Source organism: Molossus molossus, unplaced genomic scaffold (assembly GCF_014108415.1).
Source record: "Molossus molossus isolate mMolMol1 unplaced genomic scaffold, mMolMol1.p scaffold_m16_p_6, whole genome shotgun sequence".
NCBI classification, from domain to species: domain Eukaryota; kingdom Metazoa; phylum Chordata; class Mammalia; order Chiroptera; family Molossidae; genus Molossus; species Molossus molossus.
The window spans coordinates 70,220,674-70,241,515 of record NW_023425399.1 but is presented as its reverse complement, the minus strand read 5'-3'; the positions used below and the strand labels follow the sequence as shown (position 1 = coordinate 70,241,515).

General features: G+C 32.6%; 1 protein-coding gene across 3 annotated transcripts in view; it reads left to right on the top strand.

The window, feature by feature from the left end:
• Positions 1 to 20,842, top strand: part of SMCHD1 (structural maintenance of chromosomes flexible hinge domain containing 1) — a 171,955-nt gene that overhangs the window by 110,874 nt on the left and 40,239 nt on the right. For all 3 annotated transcript variants that reach the window (XR_004957081.1, XM_036245063.1, XM_036245064.1), the window contains exons 31-40: positions 312 to 391; positions 609 to 766; positions 2,461 to 2,576; positions 3,691 to 3,755; positions 12,816 to 12,903; positions 13,528 to 13,659; positions 14,557 to 14,709; positions 18,449 to 18,575; positions 18,741 to 18,860; positions 19,939 to 20,024. Coding sequence is in view for 2 of the 3 variants with exons in the window: in XM_036245063.1 (XP_036100956.1) it covers positions 312 to 391; positions 609 to 766; positions 2,461 to 2,576; positions 3,691 to 3,755; positions 12,816 to 12,903; positions 13,528 to 13,659; positions 14,557 to 14,709; positions 18,449 to 18,575; positions 18,741 to 18,860; positions 19,939 to 20,024 (1,125 nt within the window). In the remaining variant the exon portion in view is untranslated. The remainder of the gene's footprint in view (positions 1 to 311; positions 392 to 608; positions 767 to 2,460; positions 2,577 to 3,690; positions 3,756 to 12,815; positions 12,904 to 13,527; positions 13,660 to 14,556; positions 14,710 to 18,448; positions 18,576 to 18,740; positions 18,861 to 19,938; positions 20,025 to 20,842) is intronic.

Here is a 20,842-nt window from a genome sequence, read left to right as displayed (position 1 = left end):
CCTCTCTTCTTTCTTTCCTCCCTCCAAAATCAGTGAAAAAAAAGCAAATCCTCAGGAGAGTGGGGGAATATAAATATGAGGGAACAATGGACATAGTATCATGATACCTTGACTTGTGCGTGTGTATTTATGTTTATTTCTCCCATGCCATCCCCCCGAACTCTAGTTTTGGAATACACAGTATTTGTGAAATTAGAAAATTGTAGGTTTTGGAAGTGTGTGCAACTGTAACTTTTTAAATAGTAATAGAGGAAAATAATTTGATCTCTAGAATTTTCTAATTACCATTTTATTTTTGTTTTTGTTTTTAGCTCACTTCTTCAAACCAACAGCATAAAACAGATGAAAGGGGCAGGGCTAATTTGGGAGTGTTCAGTGTTTATGCCCCTAGGTAAGAACTGAGAGTTTAATAGTTACTAGTATTGAGACTGGTTTTTCTTATTACATGCTGAAGTTAAGAGTGATAAACTAGCCTTCTAGTTAGTGTTAGACAAGTGATAGAATGAGCAAGAGTGTCTCCTAAATGAGTTCAACTTTGTATAAATTCTCAAAATTTTTAGATTATAACTATTGTAATTTGAAAACCCTCCCCTTTTTTTTCTTAATAGAGGAGAACATACTATGCAGGTGAAAGCCATCTATAACAAGAATACCATAGAAGGACCTATAATTAAGTTAATGATTCTTCCAGACCCTGAAAAACCCATTCGTCTCAATGTTAAATATGACAAAGATACTTTATTTTTAGCAGGTGGTACTTTCACTGGTGAGTAGTTTACAGTTTTAAAATAAATTTGTAATGATAATTTGCCTTTTACATTAGTGGAATAAATTACTTTAGATGTTTAGCATGATAAAAAAAAAAAAGCAAGCATATAATAGCCTTTTAAATGACAAAGAAAGTACATTTGACTTAGCTGTGTCTTCTCTCACCTCTGTACATGCACTCCTTTAATGGTACAGAGTGAACTGAAAGTTTATACGTAAACTGATAGCCTAAGATAATTCAGTTTGCAAAAGAAATATGAACTGCTAAATGACGAGAACTGGGGGCCTCTACTAAATGTATTGCATTAACTTAAGCAAAATAGAACCAAGATTGTTGTAATTTAATTTGGATGGAAATACACACATCAGAATTTATTATTAAAGATACTTCCGAACAACAAACATTTACTAAATACCTGCTATGTCCAGGCACTATACTGTGCTCCTAGTTCTAATAACGAAGATGACAGTTTTCATTGAGTTCAGTCTAATGTAGAAGACAGTCAAATAAGCAAATAATTTCAGTGTAGTGTAGCAGGTGCCAAGTCGATAGGAAATGTTATTTCCTTTATACAGGTCATTTTCTTGAAGATTTTTGTTTTCTTGAAGGGGTGAATTTTTATACATAGATATAAATAGTTAAAAAAGCAGACCAAAAAGTTTAGATTCAAAAATTAACAATAGTTTTTAATAATTATGGTACATATATACATAGCCTTTATACTTGAGTGTTTTAAATGTTTGGGGAGATAAAACCTATTTTTTGTGTTAAACTATAACCGATGTCAAATGAATGTTCCAGATGATAAACATAAGGGGAATATTATATGTAATAATAATGTAACTACAGTGCACTATTCAAAATTATAAAAGAAACATTATCTTCTTGGAATACATAAAACATCATGACCAGTTGCCCAAATTCTAGGTTGCTGAGCATCCACAGTCTAACCTTTTGGTCTTGCATTATAGAACTTACAACATGGCAGACTATGAAAATAAGACAAGGAACTCTTAATAGCAAAGACGTATGTGTAGATTTCTGGGAAAGATTTATCACCAGAGTTGTCTGTCATGATTAGTAAGTTTGATAGACAAATTTTGGGGGAATGCTGATTAAAGAATAGTGTTATTTTTTTCATCAGAACTTTATTAACATTTAAACAAGTTGTATGCTTTGACATACAGGCATATCTTGTTTATTGAGCCTCTCAGATACTGCTTGTTTATAAATTGAAGATTTGTAGCAACCCTGTGTCGAGCAAGTCTCTAGATGCTAATGAAAAGTATGTACATTGTTTTTTTAGACATAATGCTATTGCACACTTAATAATCTACATTATAGTGCAAACATAACTTTTATATGCATCAGGAAACCAAAATATGTGTTGTAACTTGCATCATTGTAGTGGCCTAGAACCAAACCTGCAGTATCTCCTAGTTATGCCAGTACAGAAAGTCTTTACTTATCATCATCGATAGGTTCTGTGACTTTAAGTGAAACGACGTATTAAAAACTTTTACTGTAGGCTAGTTTATATAAACAAGAGTTAAGTTCCTGTGACATCTCATCATTAAAATAAACAACATTGAACCAAAAGGTGTTATTCGAAGACCTGCTGTGGAATTATTTAGCCAAATCCATGAATTAAACTAGAAAGAAAATAATTTTTTTAATGTTCACCATGACAGATTTTATGATTACTGTTATTTCTGAAGATGATTGTATCATTAAAAATATTAATCCGGCACGTATTTCCATGAAAATGTGGAAGCACTCTAACAATGGGAACCGACCACCAGCAAATGTGAGTCATGGAAAGCATTTTAGAAGTTAAAAATAGTTCTTACTTTTAACTTAAGATTAAATGTAATTTAGTAAAATGCAATGTGAATATACTAAAGAACTAGAAATTAACCCACTCCGTCACTTGAGATTTAAAAATATATCAGAGTACGTTTCAAAATGGTTGATGCTATTGAAAATAGCAGTCTGTATTGTGATATTTCTAAAATATTTTGATACTTTACACTATAAAATTCTCTTGTCGAAAGGACAGTGGCACAAAGCAAAAAGCATTAAATAGGAGATAATATAGAATATAAGAGATAATATAGAATATAATAGAGAGATTTGATTTATAGACTTACATGTTAAAGAAGGGGGACAGAGTGGTGAGAACAGTTTGAGGGTTTAAAGCAGCATGATATAATAGAAATATGTCACACATGATATTTCAAATTTCTAATAGCCACATTAAAGTGTAAAAACAAATAATAAAATCAATTTTAATGTAATTTTAACTAATATATCAAAAAATGCCATTTCAAGAGGAACTAAATATTTTAAAATTTATTTGGCTATTTGATTTTTTTTTTTTATCTTACCAAGTCTTTGAAATTTGGTGTGTATTTTTTGCTTACACCACATCTCAATTTGAACCATCCATATTTCAGGTGCTCACTAGCCAGATGTAGTTATTAGCTACCATACTGAAAGTGCAAATCTAAAATAAATCTCAAGTTGGAAGCTAAACCTTAAACTATATCAGAAGGTCCCAATTTAACAGTGCCTTTCAGGATTTTTGGTTCACTTTAATTACCTGCTTAGGAAATTAGCTTCCTTAATTTATGCCATCAGTCCCTTCAAGCATCTATTACCTTAAATTGTATCACCACCAAAGAGATCTATTATGTGCCCTTTAATAATGGTATGTCTTTCCATAGTGATTAATCTCACTATGGTGTCTAATATACATTGTAAGATATATACATATAGGTATGTGCCTGTGTACTTATAAATCCAGATGTGATTTGTATTCACATTCAGTAAAAATGATACATCTTTTCATCCTAAATATATACTACATTAAATGTTTGACTTCTCCCTCCCCCACTTCCTTCTCCTACTTCTCTTTCTAGGCAGAAATATTTAGTTGTAATAAAGTAAAAGATAATGACAAGGAAGATGGCTGCTTCTACTTCAGGTATTTCTCAAGTCATTTCGTATTTTTGTGCATAATTCATTACGAATTGAATCAGCATTGTTGATATTTGCTTGCCCTGTGTGGGAAAAATAATTTATGACTGAATAGAAAATAATACTATCTCTTAGTTTTTTGCCAGGAAGTTTTTTGAGAATATGTGTCTTTTACCTATTTGTAAGCTTTGTCAAATGGTGGTTTGTGGAAAGATTGTTATGAGATATATATAGATATAGATAGATAGAGAAAGAGAGAGAGAGAGAGATACACATACATACACACACTCTTTCAAAATGATCAAAGCAATCACAAGATTTACATTCTTGTCAGAGTACTTTATATCTTACTATATATGAGATTTCCATAATCTTAAAGTTATCATCTTAAAAGTAAAAAACATGGCTTACCCGAGGAGATTTTTTTCATTTTTCCTCAGATAGAGTGGGAGGGAGGCAGGAAAGAGGGAGGGAGGGAGGGAGAGAGAAAGAAACATCCATGTGAGAGGGACACATCGAATGGCTGCCTCCTGCATGATCCGCCCAGGGCCGGGGATGAACCACAACCGAGGTACCTGCCCTTGACTGGAATCAAACCCGTGATTCATTGGTCCACGGGCCAACGCTCTAACCGCTGAGCTAAACCGGCCAGGGCTAGACTGGTTTTTTACTGTTTAACTATATATATGACTCTGAGATGTTGTTTCTGCATTCTGGACTTCTTTTGAAATCTGAAAAATAATTTTGAGTAGACTGTGACTAAGGTATTGTTTATTTATCTATTTTTAATGAGAAGTGGTGTTTTTAGATTTTAGACTAATAATTATCTTGTTTCTTTAAATGTATTAGCCCTTTAAATCATGTAGAAACCAAAAAAATGCAGTTAACAAACCATTGTTAAAATAATGCTAGCATATACAATTGCTTGTGTATTTACCTTTATTGAGATCTTTATTTCCACATGTGGCTTCACGTTACTATCTACTGTTTTTTACATCTTACCTTGCAGGACTCCCTTTAGTACTTCTTTCTTGCCAGAGCTATTGGTAATAAACTCCCTTAGCTTTTGTTTAAGAATATCTTAATTTCTCCTTCACTTTTGAAGGACAGTTTTGCTGGGTATAGGATTCTAGGTAGACAGTTTTTCCTTTTAGCACTTTGAATACATTGGCCCCACTGCCTCTGGCCTCCAAATTTTCTGAGGATATATCTGATCATCTTATTGAGGTTACCCTGTATGTACTGATTTTCTGCTTCCTTGCTACTCCCAGTATTCTCTTTTGACAGTTTGATAATAATGTGTCTTGGTGTGTGTCTTTTTGAGTTCATCTTATTTGGAATCTCTTGAGCATCTTGGATATTTATATTCATGTATTTCATCAAACTTGGGGAGTTTTCAGCCATTCTTCAGATATTCTCTCTTCCCTTTTCTCTATCTTGGAACTCCCACAATGCATATGTTGGTCTGTTTGCTGGTTTCCCAAGAGGTCATTTCAGGCCTCATTCACTTTTCTGTGATTTCTTTTTCTTTTCTTTCCTTTCCTCAGACTCTAAAATATCCATTGTCTTCAAGTTTGCTAATTCTTTCTTCTACTTGTTTAAATCTTTATTCAAATACCTGTAGTGAAATTTTCAGCTCCAGAATTTGATTTTGGTGTCTTTTCAGGTTTTCTTTTTCTGTTGATATTTTCATACATAATTTTTTTTCTAACTTTATCCATATCTTTCTTGATTTCTTTGAGCATCTTTAAGATAGTTGTTTTATAAGTCCTTGTGTAGTGTATTTGATAGCAGGGGTTTTTCAGGAACAGTGTCTGGTGACTTCTTTTGTCCTTTGAATTGCCTATACTTTTCTGTTTGTTGGAATTGTGGTTTTTTTTAACTAGACACTTGAATATAATACTCTGGTAGCTCTGTAATTCAGATTCTCTGCCTTAAGATTTTATTGCTTTTTGCTAATTTTTTTAAATTTTTTTTATTTTGAGGTATCTCTTTGCCAGGGATCACCCTTAAGTATATACTTAAGGTTTTCTCAGGTCTTAGCCTTTCCCTGAACATGCATGGTCACTTGCTAATATATGTCTAAAATACCCCATATATGCAGTGTTTTTTGTAATGAACTTAATGTCTGGCTCCCAAAAAAAGGGAAACAGAAAATAAAGGGGTGTGGGGCTTCAGGAATGGTACTGGCCCTATAAATCTTCCTGGAAGTTGCTTCAGCTGGTGGATGAGGGGCTTGCAACAGTGGATGTTCCTGTAGGAACATTGGCTGTCTGTATTTTTGTTTGCACCTCTGTCATCAGAGGCAGCAATCAGAGTACAGGTAGCTGATATTTGGAGGATAGGGTCCTTCCTGGAACATATGCAATGCTGCCTGTCTTGGGGTAAGGGCTAGGGGTGGGGGGATGAATAGTTGCTACTGTGCTAAGAGCTGAAATTGACTGAAATCAACCTCAGCTTACATGGAAGTCTTCCAGCTTGTTAGAAGTTACAAACCTTCAATAATCTCCAGAATTCCAAAATAATTGTATTAGCCAGATTAAGCCAGTACAGTTGTTTAGATTACTGGTACTTCCTATTCTCACCGTTTTCTCAGAATTTTCTCTAACGTTTCTTCTACTTCCAAAATTCTTTAAATCATCATCAATAGAGTCCAAATGCTTATTATATTAGTCAAGTACTTTTTCAGTCTAACTACACTGAAGGACCAGTTTCAGTTTTTGTTTGTTTAATTTTTTTTCTTCATTGATTTTAGAGAGAGAGGAAGGGAGAGGGTGAGAGAGAGAGAAGCATTGATGAGCGAGAACATCAATTGGCCACCTCCTGCATGCCCCCCACTGGGGATATGCCCCACAACCTGGGCATGTGCCCTGAATCAAACTGGCTACCTCTTGGTGTATGGGTCAATGCTCAACCACTGAGCCACACCGGCCGGGCCAGTTTTAGTTTTTTTAAAAATTTTCATTCTGTAATAGATCAATGTTCTTGGGGTTTGTGTGTGTGTGTGTGTGTGTGTGTATGTTTTATATATATATAAATATATATATTTTTTAATTTAATTGATTTTTAAAGAGAGGGGAAGGGAGAGAGGAAGAGAAACATCAATGTGAGAGGAGCATTGATCGGTTGCCTCCTGCACATCTCCCACCAGGGATTGAGCCTGCAACCCAGGCATGTGCCCTGACCAGGAATCAAACTAGCAGCCTTTTAGTGCACGGGATGATGATGCTCAATCAGCTGAGCCACACCAGCGAGCGCTGTTTTCATTTTTTTAAAAAGGTCCTTTGAATGTGCACTTGTTCTCAAGATTATGTCAGATTGTTATATACATTTCTGAATACTATTCTATTATCTTGTGACTGACAAGTAACAAAATATTTATACCATCAATGTCCTTGGTCTGCACTTTGAACAACATTGCCTTCGGTGAGACTGAATTGGACATTCTGGAAAGGACACATTGCCTTCTCTTTATCTTTCAGTGTGTGTATGAATCTATTTAAATGTGTGGTAATTGAACTATTTTGTATTCCAAATATTTATGTAATTTATTGTAATTGAATCTTACTTTATCATTCTAGGGTCTCAGTTTGAGGGAACATTTTAGTAAATCTTTTGAAAATAATCAAACATGTTTTAAAACTACAGGCAATGGTTACACAACATGTATGTGCTAAATGCCAATGGACTGCACAATCTAAAAGGATTAATTTTATGTTATGTGCATTTCACCTCAATAAAAAGAAATCATGTACATTGTCAGTTACACATGTAATATATATATAATAAAATATATTTTCCTACTGGGGATCAAGCCAGAAACCTGGGCATGTCCCCTGACTGAATCAAACCAGTGACTTCTTGGTGCATGGCACAACACTTAATCCACTGAGCCACACTGGCTGGGTATATTATCTTTTTTAATTACAGTTTGTACAGCTATACCTGGGATTAATAATGTTTGTAATGTATGGTGTGAGGTAGTGATTGAAGGTTTGTGTGTATTTGTATTAGTACACACACACATATATTTGTCCCTATATTATTGAAAAGATCATTTTTCTACAATACCATCTTTCTTATAAATAACTTAATCCATGTTATACATGAGTCTGTTTTTGGACTTCCTATTTTGATTTCTTGGTCTCTATGATATATTTTGCTCGATTGTACTTTTTGATAAGTTTGGTGTCCTGTTTGACAAGTCCTCTAAACCTTGTTGTTCTTCATGGGTATCTTGGTCCTTTACTTTTCCATATTAATTTTAGACTTAGCATATCAAGTTTCAAAAAGCAAAAATACAGTTTCACTAACAAAACCTGTTGGAATTTGTTCAGGTAGAAATTGGGGAATATCTTGCAATGTAAAAATATGTTTATTGAAATTTCTTTAATTCTCTTACAACATCTAGTAATTTTTTTAATTGAAGTGTCATATATCTTTCCTTAGATTAATTTCTAGATAGTTGGTTTTTTGTTTTTTGTTTTTTAGTTTTATCTAGATGTAACCGACATACAGCATTATATTAGTTTAAGGTGTATGAATAATGATTTATATTTGTAGTAAATTTTGCAAAATGATTTGCACAATAAGTTTAGTTAACTAAATTCACCCTCACATAGCAATAAATTTTTTTCTTTTGGTGAGAACTTCTAAGATGCACTTTCTCAGCTACTTTCAAATATGCAATATAGTTTCGTTACCTGTGGTCACCACAGTTAAATTGAATCCACAGGACTTATAGCTGGAAGTTTGTACCTTTTGACAACCTTCAGTCATTTTGCCCACCTCCCACTCCATGCCTGGCAACCACCAGTTTAATTTTGTTTGTTGGTTTAATTTTCTTTTTGTAGTTTATAGAAATCCAGTTGATTTGTATTTATTGAGCTTGTAGCTAACATCTTTCTTAACCTCCATTATTTCCAATTTTATTTGTAGATTCCTTGGGATTTAAAAATATTTGCACACTTGTATCTGTGAATAATGATGGGTATATTACTTTCCAGTGTGTATGCATTTATTTTTTTTGTCATACTGCACTGGCTTGGATTCGCAGTGAAATTTTTAAAATCTCATTCTCAAACCTAAGGGAATGTTTCAGCATTTCACCCATAAGTATAATGTTTGCTTTAGAGTTTTTCTCTTGGTAAGCATCTTTATCAGATTGTTCATTATTTTTTATTATTATATTTTTATTAATTTATTTTTCTTACAGATGTTTTTCCTTTTTCCTTCACTGATTCCCCCCTCTCCCTCCCTCCCCTGCTCTGTCCCCAGCTTTATTGTCCATGTCCATTGTTCATGCATACATGCATATAAGTTATGTGGTTTATCTCTCCCCCAAAACTCCCTCTTCTGGGGATTGTCAGTCCATACCCCACTTCCACGTCTCTGGGACTACCCCATTCTTCAGACTGTTATGTTCATTATATTCCACAAATAAGTGAGATCATATGATACTTGTCTTTCTCTGTTTGGCTTGTTTTGCTTAGGATGATACTTTCCAGGTCCCTCCATGTTGTCTCAAAGAATAAGAGATCTTTCTTTCTTACAGCTGCATAGTACTCCATTGTGTATATGTACCACAGCTTTTTTATCCATTTGTCTACTGATGGACACTCCGGCTGTTTCCAGATCTTAGCTATTGTAAATAGTGCTGCTATGAACATGGGGGTACATATATTCTTCCTGATTGGTGTTTCAGCTTCTTTGGGTATATTCCTAGCAGTGGGATCACTGGATCAAATGGAAGTTCAATTTTTAATTTTTTGAGGTAACACTATATTGTTTTCCATAGTGGCTGCACCAGTCTGCATTTCCACCAGCAGTGTACTACAGTCCCCTTTTCTGCACACCCTCGCCAACACTTGTAGTTTGATGATTTGTTGATGGCAGCCATTCTGACAGGTGTGAGGTGATACCTCATTGTTGTTTTAATTTGCATCTCTCTGATAATTAGTGATGTTGAGCATTTCTTCATATGTCTCTTGGTAATTTGTATGTCCTGTTTGGAGAGGTGTCTATTCAGCTCCTCTAACAATTTTTTAATTGGGTTTTTTGTTTTCCTTTTGTTGAGTTGTATGAGTACTCTATATATTTTGGAAATTAACCCCTTATCTGATGTATCATTGGCAATGATGTTCTCACATACAGTGGGTTGCCTTTCCATTTTGATGGTTGTTTCTTTTGCAGTGCAGAAGCTTTTCAGTTTGATGTAGTCTCATGTGTTCATTTTCTCTTTTTTTTCTGTTGCCTTAGGTGATGTTTCAGTGAAAATTCTGCTGCGTATGATGTCCGAAATTTTCTTGCCTACCTTTTCTTCTAGAATTTTTATGGATTCATAGGTCACATTTAAGTCTTTTATCCATTTTCAGTTTATTTTTGTGTATGGTGTAAGTTCATGGTCTGGTTTCATTTTTTTTGCATGTAGCTGTCTAATTTTCCCAACACCATTTATTAAAGAGGCTGTCTTTACTCCACTGTATGCTCTTGCCATCTTTGACAAATATTAATTGAGCATATTGCCTTGGGTTCATTTCTGGGTTCTCTGTTCTGTTCCACTGGTCTATATGCCTGTTCTGTACCAGTACCAGGCTGTTTTGATTACAGTGGCTTTGTAGTATAATCTGAAATCTGGTAATGTGATCCCTCCAACTTTGTTCTTTTTTTTCAAGATTGCTGTGGCTATTCGAGGTCTTTTTTGGTTCCTTATGAACTTTTGAGTATTTGTTCTAGTTCTGTGAAATATGTCATTGGTATTTTGATGTGGATTTCATTGAATCTATAGATTGCTTTGGGTAGTATGATTTTAATGATGTTAATTCTTCCAATTCATGAACAAGGTATGTGCTTTCACTTTTTTATATCTTCCTCTATTTCTTTTTTCAATGACCTGTCGTTTTCTGCAAATAGGTCCTTTATTTCTGTGGTTAACTTTATTCCTAGGTATCTTAATTTTTTTGCCACAATGGTAAATGGGATTGTTTTTTCAGTTTCTTTTTCTGTGAGTTCATTGGTGTATAAGAATGCCATCGATTTCTTGACGTTAATTTTGAATCCTGCTACTTTGCCAAATTCATTTATTTACTAAGTCTAGTAAATTTTTGATGTAGTTCTTTGGGGTTTTCTACGTATGGTATCATGTCATATGCGAATAATGACAGTTTCACTTCCTCCTTTCCCATTTGGATCCCTTTTATTTTTCTTCCTGTCTGATTGCTGTGGCTAATACTTCCAGTACTATGTTAAATAACAGTGGTGAAAGTGGGCATCCCTGTCTTATTCGTGTTCTTAAGGGAAATGCTTTTAGTTTCTGCCCATTGAGTATGATGTTGGCTGTAGGTCTTCCATAAATGGGCTTTATTATGTTGAGATATGATCACTCTATTCCCAGATTGCTGAGTGTTTTTATCAGAAATGGGTGCTGGATTTTGTCTAATGCTTTTTTAGCATCTATTGTTATGATCATTTGATTTTATCTTCCATTTTGTATATGTGGTGTATCACATTTATTGATTTGCGAATATTGTACCAGCCTTGCATCCCTGGGATGAATCTCACTTGGTCATGGTGAATAATTTTTTTGATGTATTGCTGGATTCAATTTGCTAGTATTTTGTTCAGGATTTTGGCATCTATGTTCATCAGGGATATTGGCCTGTAGTTTTCTTTCTTTGTAGTGTCTTTTTCTGGTTTTGGAATTAGAATTATGCTGACCTCCTAAAACGAGTTTGGAAGTCTTCCTTCTTCTTGAATTTTTTGAAATAGTTTGAGGAGAATGGATATTAGTTCTTCTTTGAATGTTCAGTAAAATTCAACCTGTGAAGCCATCTGGGCCTGGGCTTTTGTTTGCTGTGAGAGTCTTGTTTACATCTTTAATTTCTTCTGTTGTTATTGGTCTGTTCAAGTTTTCTGTCTCTTCCTGGTTCAGTTTTGGGAGACTATGTGTTTCTAGAAATTTGTCCATTTCGCTTAGATTGTCGAATTTGTTGCCGTATAGTTGTTCATAGTAGTTGTTAACGATCTTTTGTATTTTTGTGGTGTCAGTTATTTCTCCTCTTTCATTTCTGATTTTGTGTATTTGGGTTCTCTCTGTTTCTTGATGAGTCTAGCTAAGGGTCCATCAATCTTGTGTATCTTTTCAAAGAACTAGCTCTTTGTTTCATTGATCCTTTGAATTGTTTTTTCGGTCTCCATGTCATTTATTTCTACTTTGATCTTTACTATTTCCTTCCTTCTAGTTGCTCTGGGTTTTTTTTTCTGTTTGCTTTCTAATTCTTTAAGTTGTGATGTTATACAGTCTGTTAGAAATTTTTCTTGCTTCTGGTGGTAGGCCTGTAGTGCTATGAACTTCCCTCTCAGAACTGCTTTTGCTGCATCCCATACATTTTGTGTTGTGTTCATTTTCATTGGTTTCCAGGAAGTTTTTAATTTCTTCCTTGATGTCCATGGTAACCCATTCATTGCTCAGTAACATGCTATTTAGCCTCCATATTTTCACCTGTCTTTGCATGTTCTTGTTGCAATTGATTTCTAGTTGTATGCCATTGTGCTCTGAGAAGATGTTTGATATGATTTCAATCTTCTTGAACTTGTAGAGACTTAGTTTGTAGGCACTAAATTCTTTATTAAAAATTAAATCACAGTAAATGCCTTATAAAGTTAAATATTTAGAGTATAAAAGCAACATAAAAAGATCAGCAGGATATCCTGTAATTTTGAAATATAAAACTGAGTTGGAAATTTATTATGTAGAAGTGAATCAAAATTCTTTTTACATTTAATTCAGCATTTTTAGCTTACTCTTTTGTGGATTTCGTGTGTGTGTGTATTTTTTTTAACTTTGCCACATTCTAGTCTGGTTTCTGGCTGTTTCGTGGAAAGAATGTCCAGGGAAGAGGGACCTGGAATTAAGTCTAATATTGTAGAAAATATTTGCATGTAACAGCAGTAATTCTCTTTTTACGCATTTTCTTTTTATGGAAGGAACAGAAATGTTAATGCTGTACATTTCTTCCCCATTTATTTAAAAGTTGTGAATAATTTTATCTCTTTCTTTCTAATTTAGGGATAAAGCAATTCCTAATAAAGTGGGGCTATATTGTATCCAGTTTGGTTTTATGATGGATAAAGCACATATTCTTAACAGTGAACAGGTTTGGTTCCTTTCTTTATATACCGCAATTAGCCTTACATTTTCTTCATTTAGGAATAAAATCTTTGGTTTTAAAGTTAATTAATTATTGGATGCAAATTGAATAAGTTACTGGATGCAAAGTATAAATAATGCAATTTTCAGGAATATTAGAATGGAATATATTTAAATTATGTTAATTAATCTGATGTAGAAGTTACTTTTTCCATCTCTCTTTACATCAGAGATTCAGTAAGCATTTTCATGTATGTCATGGTAAGGTTGCTCCTATCATCCATACGTGAAAATTTTCAATTAATAATATTTCAGGTACTAGAATTCTAGGTAATGAAGTTTAAGGTAGTTTTAACATAGATTATCTCCATTCAATAAACGGTAGTGTTCTAAATTTTTAGAAATTACCTTTATTTCTAAATGCCTATATATTGGTTCTTAGTTAATATTCAAAAATTAATATTTGATACACGTATTATCCTCAGTTTTTTAAAGTTGATTTAAATTGTTTTAAGAGATTAATGGAAGTACATTTTTAAAAGTAACATTTCTTTTAGTATATGCTGTCATTTCTTTTCTTACTCTTGAATTCTAAACCATGTTAATCGGAATGCTGCTTTTGTTTTGAAAGATTATAGTTGATGTTCAACCTAATCAGCCTGTGAAGTTAGTGCCTAAAATTCAACCAGCCACACCTGCAGTTTCAAATGTCCACTCAGTTGCCAATAGGACCCTGGTCAAAGATTTACATCTTATTATCACGGTAATGTTTATTTACTTCCAAAATTGTAATGGGTAGCAAACGTTATTTCTAATTTTAGGGTACAGAATAATTATTATAGAATCAGATTTTGATTATTCATTTTAAGGTTATAGGGAAAATTTATGCAGATGAATGAAATATAAACATCTTTGAATACAAATAGAGAATGCATAACATAATACATAAAAAAATCTCCAGATACACTAAGTGGAGCTGACTCAAAAATGCAAAAACCTGCCTACCTCTTCTAATATATCCCCTTTACATCTCCTATTTCATGTATGTATTAAATGTGTGTCAAGTAAATTGATTTTTCCATATATAATTTCATTGAAGGAACAGAAGGAAGTAATTAAGTACTTATTTTTAAGAGGTCTGCTCTGATAACTGATCATAGTGAGCTTCTTCTCAGTGAGAGCTTCTGATTACCTGGAGAGTAAGCAGCAATAGAATTGCAGGGAATATTAACCAAAAAAGGTAAAGTACAGTGGTGGGACCTCACCTTTATGGAAATTTTGCTGGTAGGATAACTTAATTCCTTTCTGTTTATTTTCCTTGTTTTAGACAAATGAGTTGTTCTTGACTTCTATGCCCCAGATCAATTGATGCTAAAAGTACATAACAAGGAAATTTTTAAATGGAAGTCCTTTTAATATAGAAAGTTAGGAGCCATTGTATCAGCTGGAAGCTGCTGGTTTTCTCATGGTTTCTGGAATTATTTTCTGCCTGTGGAGTACTTAATCAGAGAATTGAATTCTGCACTTTCAGTAAAGGATCAGGATAACATAATATTTGGGGATTTTTAAATATGTCATTTCTGATTTATAGGTGTCCTCCTCTGGGTTTAATCATCTTACCAGTTCTTCTAATTAGTTATTTTCCATTATTTACTTTAAGGATGACTTCAACAATCAGACTGGAATTGATTTGGTTGGCACTGTAATAGCTACCATCAAAGGTTCTAATGAGGAAGATACTGATACACCACTTTTTATTGGGAAAGTTAGAACACTTGAATTTCCTTTTGTGAATGGTTTCACTGAAATCACGGTAATTTTTATGTTTTTTGGCAGATTTCTGTATTTTTAGCTTCAATGGTAATATATTTGTGTTTCATTAAAAAAGTATTCTGTATATAGAAACAGAATAAAACATAGCCCAGGTACAATATATGCATATCTTTAGAAAAATTTAATAAGTCAGCTTATCTTTGTTTTGTTTTCCAAAATGGAAATAGTTTTACTTATAAAAAATACAACAGTACAAAAACTCAGATATAATCACTAAATTATCAACCTTCAGAAATAATGATGATTAGCAATTTAGTGCATAACAGCCACAGTTTTCTATATATACACTAACAATGCATGGGTACCCTGTGTGTATATGATTTACATACCTACATGGGGGTGGTGTGTGTGTGTAGTTTCATTAATATAATAGAATGTTGCTTTTATAAAATACTTTTCTTATTTAACATATCTTTGATATATTTCATCAGTAAGTATAAACCTAGATCATTATATTGATGATCATAATTTATTTGATCCATTCTAAATGAAAATTTAGTTTCTTTCCAAAGAAACAATTACTTGGTATTATTTGTTTAATAATTCTTCCTATACCAATGAATTTGAAATGTCACCTTTTATATTTTTTGTATTTATTTTTACATCTAATCCAGTGCTAATACCACTTTTTAAAAAAATTATAGTTGACATATGATATATTAGTTTCAAGTGTACAATATATCACATTGTTTTAATAACATTAGGTTTACAATCAGGGAGCCTGCCAGCTTGTACCTAGCCTGCAGTAGACATGTCAGTTGATTTGGCAGTGCCGGACCATTACAGCATTTTATTGTAATTAGTTTCCAATATTTAAAGTTCTGGAATTTTTACATAAAGTTATGCATTTCTGATTTATTTGGAGAATTCTAAAGGCCTGGCAATACTGAGCCAAGATTCTCTTATGACAACAGGACTTTCCACTCAACTCTATCTATGCCTCTTCTTTTCATTTCTTGGCATTGAGAGCAAATATCAACTGATACTTATATTGACACTTGTTCTTTTATTTTATTATAGTGGAAAGTAAAGTGAAATTTTCTTGCACTGTCACAAAAATTAGGTAATGAAAGCCACATGTTGCAAAACATGGAAGGGGCAATACATGTTGAACTTTACAGTAGGTTTATTTTAGAATACACCTAGTCCATTTTACTTATTTCCTATTTACATATGTTCTGGTTTTTTGTGATTGTTGTTTTTGCCCCCCCCCCCCCCCATAGGCTTTTCAAATTGCTAACTCCACTGTACACATTTTTGAGGTCCAGATGATGACATAAGCTATTCCCCTATAAGCTGCATGCAGAATCTAAGCTTTAAGTCATACATATGAATTTCCACTAGAGGTTCCTAATATCACACTAAGCAGAAAACTCTCAATTTCTGCTTGTTTTTTGACCCATTTAATGATTTAGTAGGTCTGGGGCAAGGCTCTGGAATCTGATTTGTAATAAGCAAGTGATTCTTATCACTAGGGACACTTAAGAAACACTGGCCCAGAACACAGCCAGTATTTGTAAATTGTATCTTCATTGTTAAAAGTATTGCAGATTTGTTCCCCTGTTTTCCCCCATTGACCCCCTCCAACTCCCCTTCAGGCCTTCGCTGCACTATTGTCTGTGTCCATGGGTTATGCATATATACATGTAAGTTCTTTAGTTAACCCACCCCCCCGGAAATCCTTCAGTCTGTTCTATGCTTCTGTGTCTCTGGATGAAAAAAGAAAAGAAAACCTTTATTGCTTTCTTTAAAGTTGTAATCTGAATATAATTTTTAAAGGTTGTTAATTGTGTTATTCAAAGTATCTGATTTGCCTACTTGATCTGGAAATTTCTGAAAGAGGTGTCTAAATTTTATTCTGCTGTGCATTTGTCTGTTTATCACATTCCAAATTCCTATTTGTTTGTGGATTCAGTTTGGGACTCTTTAGTTTTCTTCGTTTCTGTTACTCTGTTTATGCTCTTTTCTTGAAAAGTTGTACATTAGAGATTACAAACTATAAAACTTTGAGATAGAGTCTCCAACAAGACATGAAGGAAGAGATTTTTTTAAACTATCTCGAAAGTTAAAACTATATACCGTAAATGTATCTTAGAAATGAAAGAACAGTGGTGATGTGTTGATAATTGTTGACACTGAATGATGTTATATAGCAATTCATTATATGATTGTATAACAAAAGCTTAAAGATCAGTTGGGTAGAAATATTGCTATATATGTTGCTGTGTATGTATTACTATATATATGTATAACATTTCTATATATAGTACAAGATTAATATATTAAACATATTTTTTAACTTCCTTTAAAAAACTTCCTACAAATCAAAGAAAAAATGCAATCTAGTGGACAATAAATGACACAAGAATATGAGCAGAGAATTAATGGAATAGAAGGTATAAATGACTAATAAACAAGAAGCATGACCTCAATGCTAGTCAGGCAAATACTAGTTAAAGCAATAATAAATAGTTGTTTTTTTAATCATCTTTAAAAAAAAATACTTGATTGATATTAAATGTTGGCCAGCCATTAGGGGAGCTAGATATTTTTATACACTAATGGTGAGAGGATAAATTGTTATAGCCTTTTTGAAAGGAAATTTGATACTACTTATGAACCTGTTTTAATGAGTCATACTTCTTGTTATCTCGTCTAGAGAACACACAAAGAAGTATTATAAGATATTTTTTTTACTATGTTGTAAATAATAGGTAAAATTTTTTTAAACTAAATGTTCATCATCCAGTGAAAGAATATTATGATGTAGTATATCTACACTATGCATAAATTTTAAAAAGCAGTATCTGGACATTCACTGGAATTGATCAGCAAATGAATTGCTGAAAGCAAATTGCTGAAATATAAAGTATATGCTATTTTTTAAATGCAAACAGCATTTTATTTTTATGTGTGTGTATATACATGTAAATACATTGAAAATGTCTTTCAGAAACTAAGTGGAATTGGGCATCAGTTTAATGGTGTGCTTGTATTCTATATTCTTTGCAAAAAAGAATTATTACCTATATGTAATTTTGTTATTTGGTGGATTGTTCTACGGTGTTCTATTGATTGAGATTTTTGAAAATTCTACTTCTCCATGAATTGTGTAACTATAGTCTGAAATACAAATCGGCTAGCATCTGTTTTCTGTAAGACCGAAAAGTCATTTAGGATATAAATATTTATATTTTCATTATTTACAAGTTCTATGCTATAGTCTTAAAGTATATCAAAAGTTTGAGTATGTAAATTAATGAAGAAAATACAGTTTAAAAAAAACACACAAATCTTTAGAGCTTCATAGGACCTCTTTGGTCACTTGGGACTGGTGGGTCTACTTCCATGGTAACAGCTGTAACTTAAACTCAGCATTGGGCTTTGGGCATTTCTTTGTGGTTGTTTTTATAACTTTCATACCATCAACTGTTTCATACTGCTACAACTTAAAGGTTCGAATCAAGAAGATATTTCTGGTCTAAAAGGAAAGATACTTTTTCTTATAATTTTCCACTCTATATATTTTTGCATAATCAGTTATTGAAAAGATCCTTTTGCTTTCAACCAATACCAAAAGGTAAAATGTTTAATGAATCTTAAGGGTCAGTGTTAAAATTTACCACTTACTGAAAAACAGCACAATAAAAGAGAAAACATTTATACATTAACAAATACCTTTGTAACTTTTGTTTGTTACTGGTTTTTTCTTTATTCAGAGTCTAGTGCTGGCAGAAAATAGTCCTGGAAAGGATAGTACTGAATATTTTATTATATTTGAGCCTCAGCTACCAGCTTTATCAAGAACATTAGAATCATATATCCTACCATTTATGTTTTCTGATGGTAAGTTTCTAAGAAAATAAAGTTTAAACTATTATGTTTGTGGTACTTTAGATAACCTTGATTTGCTTTCCATTGATATTGTGCTTATTAGTTATCTAGTCATGTTATGAATATATTTTAAAGGTCTGTTTTTTAATTGAATTAAATTATCTGAATTATTTTTAGATGTTAAGAAGCAGCAACAAATGCTAGCATTTGCGAAACAAAAGGATGAATTATCTCAATCTATTGAAATGTATAGAAGTGTATTTGAAACCAGCAAACAGCTTATTGATGAAATGAAGTGTAAGTCATTTTGTATTTTAAGGTAATAAAAAATATGCTTTGGGGAATGATAAAGCAGAAGGTTGAGATCATGAGACAAACGCTGCCTACTTTCCTAGACTACAAGTAAACTGCAGAACACTACAGAAAGGTAGTAATGATGGTTTACAGTATTCCTCATTTGAGCTACTTAAGATGAAGTATTTCTTCATTTCAAATGAATTTATATCCTGTTTACCTACAAAAATTTGAGATTTTTAAAAATTATAAATCTGGAAATTTAAGGCTTTGACATAATAATAATATTTATGTCTAGCTCCAGCTTCTGCAAAGATATTAGATGATAGTATCACTGGAGGATGTGTGATATGATTTTTATTTTCAGTAGTGGAACTGTGTGTTTTACTAAGTATATCACAGTATGGAGATGTACAGAGCAACACACACTGATATAGAAATATGTAGCTTATTTTTTAATCAATACATGGAATGTTTGCTGCAAATGTAATGTTTGTATACTGTGAAGGCATTTGCTGAGTTGTGCTCTGTCATCTCTTTCCATTTGTCAGATTTTTTTGGCTATGGTTTTTGGCTTTATGTTAATTACATAATTAAATTTTTGACCCATTAATCAATAAATATATACTGCCTGCATCAATGTATACTCACTTAATCTATCCAAGGTCAAGGGTATTTAGAAGATAATAGAAACTAAATAGAGTAATGAGATAATACATCATTTGGAGCACTAAAAATTATTTTTATAAAGTCTTACTTAATTCTTGGAACAACCTTCTGCAGTTATGTATGTATGTATGTATATTATATATAATCATGTGGATTAGGATTAAATAACTTATCCAAGATTACTTGGAGTTTTTAATATAATATCTCTCTTAACCACACTAATTTTAGTGTATTTGATTAGAATCTTAATTTTAGATTTTTAGTTTTATTTTTAATTTCTGAAATGATCACTTATTATTTTTTATTTTAAGTCAATTATTAAAAGGAAAACACAAGAGACAAAATTTTTTTTTAGTATTTTTATTTAATTACATATTGATGCAGGGGTTTTTTTGTTTGTTTTTATTTTTAGGCCAAGTTGAAGTAGCAAAATTAAAAGAAGCCCAGCTGCGAAATGAACTAATAGCAAATAGTATTGACATTCCTACAACACAACAGGTACAGTTTCCAAGTATATGTGAAAGATTATTTTTATTAAATTCTAGTCCATAATTTTTTTTTTACCATTTATATTTTATTAGGAATCTTATGGGCACTATTGCTTTTGGGAACTAAGACATATGTGGATTGTGGTCTTATCACCTATTGGACTTGAAAAGGGGCAAACAAAATGATAGAGTGCTCTTTTCAAAGAAATTATAGTTTGTATTTCTAATGTAATAACACAAATAAGTAAAATTAATAATACACCATCCTGAGAACTACATTCATGAGACTGTGTAAATTATAGTCAATATATGTGGTGGCAAAGAAAATGAGATAAAGTAACAAAAGACAAAAGGATATTTAAAATTCCTTTCCTTTATGTAGAGTGGGACAAAAGTAGGTTTACAGTTGTTTGTGTAGAAAATAGTACAATAAGTCCAGCTGGTGTGGCTCAGTTGGTTAAGCATCATCCCATGTGCCAGGAGATCAGTGGTTCGATTCCCAGGTAGAGTACATGCCTGGGTGGCAGGCTCAATCCCAGAAGGGGGCATGCAGGAAGCAGTCGATCGATATTTCTTTCTCTCTCTCTCTCTCTCTCTTTCTCTCTCTCTCTCTCCATCTCTCTGAAATCAGTAAAAACATTTAAAAAGAAAGTACAATAATTATTAAATAATAATACAAGAATAAACTCTGTTTCACAGACTTGCAATTGTAAACCTACTTTTGCCCCACCCTGTGTATAACTTTCAAAGAGAAGTCTATTTTGTTGTTTGTTTGTTTTTAACTAAGATTTAAAAACAAAATCAGTGAGGTGAATGAAAGCTTTACAT